Genomic DNA, 8,561 nt, shown 5'->3' on the forward strand with positions numbered 1-8,561 from the left:
GTTCAAACCCACCAGCCACTCCTCAGAAGGAAGGTTGGGCAATCCTACTTCCATAGTGATACTGCCTTGAAAACCCAAGGAGGGGTCGCTATGAGTCGGGGCCGACTGGACGGCAAACAACAACAACAACAATCATTACCCCAGTTGCCAAAGAGTTAATTTCAACTCATGGTCTCATGTGTGTCAGAATATAACTGTGCTCCATATAGGGTTTTCAATGACTGATTTTCAGAAGTAAAGCACCAGGCCTTTCTTCTGAAGTATCTCTGGGTGGACTTGAACCTCCAACCTTTTGGTTAGAAGCCAAGCACATTAACCATTTGCATCATCAAGGAATACCATTAGTCATTTGAAAACTCACTGATGTTGAGTCAGTTCTGACTCATAGGGACATGCAAATCAAAATCAAAATAAGATACTACTTCATCCCCACTAGAATCTCTCATTTAAAAAAAAAAAGATGTTGGTGAGAATGTGATAAATTAGAAAACTCTCATCCTTTGCTGGTGGGAATGTAAATGGTACAGCCACTTTGGAAAACAGTTTAGTGGTTCCTCATAAAGTTAAATACGTTGTTGTTGTTATGTGCCGTCAAGTCGGACCAGACTCATAGCGACCCCTCCTTAGGTTTCCGAGGCAGTATCACTACGGCAGTAGATTGCCCAACCTTTCTTCCGAGGAGTGGCTGGTGGGTTTGAACTGCCAGCTTTCTGGTTAGCAGTCAAGTGCCTAGGCACTATGCTACCAGAGCTCCCAAAGTTAAATACAGAATTAACCAAATGACCCAGCAATCCCAATCCTAAATATATCCTTAAAATAAGTGAAAACAGGAACAAAAAATAGAAACCTGTATATTAATGTTCACTGCAGCACTATTCACAATAGTCAAAAGGTAAAAACAACCTAAATGCCCATCAACAGATGAATGGATAAATAAAATGTGGTACATGCATACAATGAAATATTACTCAGTCATAAAGACAAAGGAAGTCCTGATGCATCCACAACAAAGATGAAACTTGAATGAAATCAGTCAGTCACAAAAGGACAAATATTGCATGATCTCATTTATATGAAATATGCAAATGTATAGAGGCCAAAGGGGAAAAAGGGAGAGTTACTGCTCAGGAAGCATTGAGTTTCTGTTAACAGTAGTAGAATAATTTGGATAAAGATAGTGGTAACGACTACACAACATGATGAACATAATCAATGTCACTGAATTATACTTGTAGAAATTGTTGAAAAGACAAATGTTTTGTTATATAGATAGATAGATAGATAACAACTGTTTTAAAAATCCAATGAGAACAAATCCTTATGGATTTAAAAATCCGTAAGAAATATTATATGAAAAAACAATTCAACTTAGTTCTTCAGAGATAGGACAGTACAGTAGTTACAAACATACACTGAAACTAGATTGTACTGAGTTCAAATCATGACTCCACTATTTATTAACAGTGTGATTTCTACAACTTACTTAACATTTCTGTATTTCAGTTCCCTCATCTGTAAAATAGGGTTTAAAAACTGTACCATTCTTATAATATATGTAAAGTGCTTAAAACAGTATCTACCACATACTGAATGCTATATTACCTATGCCTTCTTCAATTAACTACCTAGAAATGTATAACCTTAAGATATGATAAAAGATGCCCATTTATGCAATTAAAAGTGAAATTAAATACTAACTTACTCACTCACTAATATTGCCTAGGTAAAATTAGAAAACCAGTTCTTGTTGAGTCAGTTCAAATTGACTCCAGTACTTTGATAGCAGTAAAATTTTATTATACTACCATATAACAAAAGTCTCCCCACCTCATAATAATATTTTAATTATTCATGGACAGCAGGTTATTATATAAGCATCAATAAGAAATGATACAGTGACTGAAGTCCAATTAATAAAATATCTTGGCAAAAATCAGCTTTGCAAACTAGAGTTACATTATTAAATAAATGTAAAAATCTTTGTAAGAAATAGTAAAGCTGAAAGTAGTCTCTGAAATCCACTCCCTGAATACCATGTTATCAAATACCACTTTTATTTGTAACAAAGTATAAAAATCAGACAGTACTGTGGTATAGAAATGTAACATTTTCACATGATTACTTTTATGGAAAGTTCTGAACAAAATTCTATGCTCTTTGTTGCAAAGAGATACAAAAGATAAGAATAAAAACATATAAGGAAATGGCAAGGTATCAAACTATGGTCCAACAAAATTTATGTGAAAAATTGTTCTGATCTCCCATAACAGTCTTTTCAATCGATCTGAAGAAAACATGACTGCACACAATACTTCAATCTCAAAATGCAAGGGAAACAGATCCAAAAATATTCCAAGTTCCTCCAAAGAACAACTGAAAAACAGTAATTATATGTAGCACTGATCACTGTGGTTTTAAAAGGGCAAATCAGAGAAGGAAAAAAAGGGGTACAGGAGAAGAGAAGAAAAATAATCCAAATGATAGAGTGATGTGGCATGAAGATAAACTAAAAAAAAGTGATGTGTATACATACGAAGGCTAAAAGATGCACCACGATAAATGTTTACTAAGGCATCAATGATATGGACTGAGTAAACAAGTTCCAAAACCAGAAACAGGATCCAAGATTATACTTTATTATTGATGCAGACAAGGTATGTAGTCAGCCTACAGCAGTGGTTCTTACCTTGACATAATGGTTTATTTGCCTCAACATGTTAGACAAGTATCATTCACATGCAAAACATGCTCCCAAAAGTAGAAATGCTCACTTATAAGCTTGCTGAATCAATAACACACAGAAGATGGACTTCACCACACTTTTGTGACACTCCCATCCCCCAATGCTCATATGATATTCTAAACTACTGGCCTAGAACACGGGCAAAGGAAGAGTTCCAAAGTTAATAAAGTCAGCAGTGCCCATTCACATCAGCACATCATACTGCACAGTTCCTACATCCTGGGTCTCCCTATAGTGATTCACACCAACTTAACTTTCTTATCCTGATTCCATGCTCACAAAGGAACCTTGAAATTTTAACATGGTTTTCCTTGCAGATCAGTCTACAGAAAAAAAATACATTGTTTATACTGATCTGAGCATTCTAGACTTGCAATAGTAAAATACCTCATTATAAATTAGAAATCAACTCTTTCCCAATATTTGCATCCCTAAGAGTCCACTTCTGAGAAACAGACAATCTAGATGAGATGACCTAACAGGATTTTGTGTCAGAAAGCCAAAGTTCAGAGCTTAAAACTATGGTGAACTCACCTAGATAAATAAAAACATAACTCAAAGATATTGCAGGTTCAATTACAGACCACCACAATAAATCAAATTTCACAATAAAGCAAGTCACAAGAATTTTTTTGGTTTCCCAATGCAAATAAAAATTATGTTTACCCTATAAACTAAAACCAAACCCACTGCCATCAAGTCAATTCCAACTCACAGCAACTCTCATTGGGTTCCCGAGGTAATAAATCTTTACAGAAGTAGATTGCCCCATCTTCCTTCCACAGAGCTGGTGAGTTTGAACCACCAACCTTCAGGTTAGCAGTCAAATACCTTAGACACTGTGCCACCAGAGTTCCTCATGTTTTCACTATACTGAAGTCTATTCAGTATGCAATAGCATTATGAAAACATTTGAAATATTGTGAGAATTACCAAAATGTGGCAAAAAGTCACAAAACAAGCACATGCTGTTGGAAAAATGGCACTGTGCCAATGGACTTGCTTGACTCAGGGTTGCCACAAACTTTCAATTTGTGAGAGGGAAAAAAAAAAAAAAAGCACAGTATCTGCAAAGTGCAATAACACAAAGCACAATAAACTGAGGTGTGTCCGTGATCATTAAAAGCATCATGTAAGTCTGCCTATCTTTCCTGGTAGTGACATAATTCTACTGTTGTTGTTGTTGTTGTTATGTGCCGTCAAGTCGGCCCCGACTCATAGCGACCCCTCCTTGGGTTTCCGAGGCAGTATCACTACGGAAGTAGGATTGCCCAACCTTCCTTCCGAGGAGTGGCTGGTGGGTATGAACCGCCAGCCGTCTAGTTAGCAGGCAAGTGACTTAGCCACTATGCTACCAGAGCTCCCAATTCTACTATGTATCTTTATTTCCTAGTGAAAATAAACAGCATTTGTTGCAGTAAAACATGGTCTACACTCACAAAAATATTTAAAATTAAGCAGTGCAGATTTTCTATCTTATCCCAAAAGTTTTTCTATTTCTTTCCATTTGCCTCTTCTTTCAACGAGTTAATTAACGTTACTCATGTTGTCTTAATAACAGGTTATATCGGCAGAGACAAGGTTAAAAAGACAGGCAGACTAGGAAAACCAAACATGCTTAACCTCAGTGAAAACTGGCTAGCAAGCCAGACAGACAAGTGTGCCAGAAGAAACTTATATCTTATGGAAATAATTTCCAGATTCTAACTATTCCAAAAGAAATCTTTCTGTCTTACAGCTACTGTACAGGGCACATTTAGGACTTCAGAATAGTTCCATGGGAGTTTGCTTTCCCTGCTATCCCCCATCCATATCAAGCATTTCTAAATCCTTCAAGATCAAGCAATAAACAGTTTTACCATACATAAAGTATCAACAGAAAAACTGATTTTGGGAGCTATCGGAAAATGTTTTCAAAGAGTGTAATTCTGAACACTAAGTATGCTTTGATTTGTCTAAATATTTAGATCAGAAAGAGAAATCTTGTGAATTTTTATCAAAAACCCCAATATGCTAGCTTCCCTAAATTAAAAATGGTGCCAAAATTCTAAAATTCTAAAATGCTGCCAAGATAAAGGGATTGAGTTCTCATATACTTATGGGACAGGATGATGATATAAGCTTAATAACAAAAGACCAGCTATGAATATCACTTTTTCTTTTCTAATGAACAGCCAAGTTATAAACAACATGAAAACAAAAGATAACTAAAATATAAGTTAGTAATTAAGGAAATAACAAGAAAATAATTAAGGAAAAATAAGAAACATGAACTTACCAACTTAATTGCCACATATTCATTTGTGTATAAATTTTTCCCTTGAAAAAAAAAAGAAAGAAGGTCAGATTCTGCCAGTATTTAATTTTCAAAGATATATTATGTATATCTCAAAAAAGAAAAAAAAAAAGCACTGTGTATTTAAAAGTGACTTTTGCTTTCAACCATTAAAAAAAAACCTCAATTAACAAAAAAATATTTAAAGTTTATGGTCAACTCAATTATCACTTTATTAGTTCACCCGGATTCAAAGTAAAAAATGATTTTAGTCCACTTATAAAAATGGAAATATTCTGATTTTGTTTTAATATTATATACAACCTAGAAAATAATGTATATAAAACCCTTCTCCCCAACCATTTCACTGTAAGTCTTTCATTACTAGGGCTAATATTTAATCTATTAAACATATCAAATATACAGAAAAAACCTGTAATATATTCAAAATGAAGTTAAAAAAGAAAGTATTATTCAATAACTGGCTCTAATAAACTATCTAAGTACTTTGAGGTAAAAGGGGATTATTAGTACTTCATCTCATCACCAAACTAAAGTCTAGGTATTTTAAAAAGCTAAATATAACCTACAAAACAAGAAAAAATATGGGGAAAATCTACCATATACAAAACGGTTAAATGACAAACCAGAATAGAGATTTAGTATGAATGATATATAAAGAATTCAAATGAATTACAAAACGGTCTTTGGCACTGACAAATCAAAAAAGATCTAGAAAATTCCAACGAGTATTCCAATCTATACTATGAATACTACACAGAATACAATGGAGAACTTTGGAATTAATAAGTATATAAATATAATTTGACATACAAATTAAGTTTAAGTATATCATTATGAGTACATTAAATAGAATTTTTTTAAAACATAGAGCAATCTGCAATTTCTAAATTTCCAATATTTTTTCAATAAGTATGTATTACTCTCACAAAAACCTATGAGAACAACTGGTCTTGGTTGTACTGGCTACTGAACACAGAATGGGCAATCATCAACTTTCACTCATGTGATTTTCTATCATATCCCCTTTTATAGTTGATAAATGGCAGTAAGACTTCTAAGCAACATTTCACTCTTAGATATATTCTCATCTTTGTACAGTAGTGTTTGTTCATATAAGCATTACAATACTTTACTGAAGTATGTCTTTATTTTATGAAAATGAGTAAAAAATATATATTAATGCTAACTAGTATAGGTCTCATAAATTCAGTATTATTTACACAAAGATAGAACTCAATAGGAATATCAAGCAGTGAACTTTAAGGAGTTTTCAGGCACTGAAGCAGAACTCGCCCATATGGTTTCCAAGGCTGTAAATGAATGAATGAACCATGTACAGATATAAAAACATAATTATTAGGGAATACTTCATATTTTTTTAGTCAATAGTTCAGCATTTAAATGTGCCATCACATACATTTTATAGAGTGCATTATAAATAAAATTTTAATTTTCCTCTGGTAAACTTTTAGTGAATAATACTGCTCATAATGAGGAACTTAATTCAGAAGAACAAGTGTCTAATTAACAAAAGAACAATCCTGGTTTGAGATCTACATTTCCTCAAGATAATATCATCTATTTGTAACTATTCACAAGTACACAAGAGGAAAAATACAACATGACAAGAACTTAATATTATACATTCATATTATAGAATTAAAATATACCAAATACTCCTAGAAATACTATTTTTGTTAATTTTTATACAAAAACTATCTACTTTTAGGAGCTCTGGTACCATAGTGCCTAAGGCACTGTTAACCAGAAGGGTGGTGGTTCAAATCCACCAGCCACTCCTCAGAAGGAAGGTTGGGCAATCTACTTCCTTAGTGATAATGCCTCAGCAACCCAAGGAGGGGTTGCTATGAGTCAGGTCTAACTCGAGGGCACATAACAACAACATCTACTTTTAGGTCACAGCAGGAAGAACTAAACACTAAAAACAGTATCACTCTTTTTTGAACATTAAGAGCTTTCTGAACCTTGAGGTCATAGTAATAAACATGAAAAATTACTAGCAACACAACAATTGCATTTTGTCACAGTCTCACATTAAAAAAAAAAAAAACCTCAATGTCGTCAAGTCAGATCCGACTCATAGCAACCACCTCTTGGGTTTCCTAGGCAGTATCACCACAGAAGTAGATTGCCCCATCTTCCTTCTGAGGAGTGGCTGGTGGGTTTGAACTGCCAGCCTTCCGGTTATCAGTCAAGGGCCTTAGCCACTATGCTACCAAGTAGACTGCTGCTGTTGTTGTTGTTGTTGTTTGCCATCCAGTCAGCCCCGACTCATAGCGACCCCTCCTTGGGTTTCCGAGGCAGTATCACTATGGAAGTAGGATTGCCCAACCTTCCTTCCGAGGAGTGGCTGGTGGGTTTGAACCACCAGCCTTCTGGTTAGCAGTCAAGTGCTTTTAGCCACTATGCTACCAGAGCTTCCACCAAGTAGACTAGTTCCAGTTAACTGATATTTTAATCCAATATTGAAAAATAAAATTCCTATAGAGCTTTGTGCCATAACTGAACTTGAAAAGATAATTTTATCAATTTTGGGTTATTTGGATGGTCATGATTATAGAAAACTATGTTCTAGTGAAATTGTATGCTAAATTGTATAGCAGGACTGATCCACCAATAATCTACTCTTCTCCTTTCAGAATAAAAGAATGTCCAAGTTTTAACATGGTTGCCCACCTACAGGCTATATTTCCCAGTATCTCTTTCAGCTTGCTATAACCATGTAACAAAGTTTAGGATAGGAGTGGATGTGAAACATGTCACTCCCCACTTCCAGAAATAAACATGTACTCTCTTGGTCCTTTTTCTTCTTCTTGTTGGTTGGCTTGGAGACGGCAACACTAGAGTGATCACCTTAGACACAGAGATCAAAGCCATATATTTGTATATTTAAAAGCATAAGCTTTTGTTTTCATTTATTAAGCAAAAAACTCAATGACAAGAAAATACTTAAAATTATGATCAACTCAATGATCTGTTTAGTATGTCACCTAGATTCAAACTACACTTTAGTCTACTTACAAAAATGGAAAATATCCTTATTTTGTTAATATTGTATACAACTTAGAAAATAATGTGAAACACCTGTTAAACTAAATTCCAAAACCAGAACTCAAATATAAACACAGGAATACAAAATTATTCTTCCCAGCCACTAACAGCCCTAAATTCTCTCCCACTGGTCTGTGTTATGTGAAAGAAAAATAAACTACATTGCTTGCTTAAAACCACCATATTTTGGCATCTGTTTATTATAGTATCCTAGTCTATTCCTTAGATACTACACTTGTCAGATAAGTTTTATAACATGCTTCAGCTAAAAACAGTAGAAAATCAATAAAGTGAAAAATTATGAACCCACCCAAATCTGATAAATTTGATAAATACTAAGGCCAGTAGAATAGTATTGTTGTTGTTATATGCCGTCGAGTCGGCCCCGACTCATAGCGACCCCTCCTTGGGTTTCCGAGGCAGTATCACTACGGAAGTAGGATTGCC

At 34.5% G+C, this 8,561-nt stretch overlaps 1 protein-coding gene across 1 annotated transcript in view; it reads right to left on the reverse strand.

The window, feature by feature from the left end:
* Nucleotides 1–8,561, reverse strand: part of CSNK1G3 (casein kinase 1 gamma 3) — a 157,676-nt gene that overhangs the window by 136,665 nt on the left and 12,450 nt on the right. Inside the window, exon 2 of the mRNA XM_007942225.1 lies at nucleotides 5,022–5,062. Within this exon, the coding sequence (XP_007940416.1) occupies nucleotides 5,022–5,062 (41 nt within the window). The remainder of the gene's footprint in view (nucleotides 1–5,021; nucleotides 5,063–8,561) is intronic.

This window comes from Orycteropus afer, unplaced genomic scaffold (assembly GCF_000298275.1).
Source record: "Orycteropus afer afer isolate SDZICR_OR568_19922 unplaced genomic scaffold, OryAfe1.0 scaffold00086, whole genome shotgun sequence".
NCBI classification, from domain to species: Eukaryota; Metazoa; Chordata; class Mammalia; order Tubulidentata; family Orycteropodidae; genus Orycteropus; species Orycteropus afer.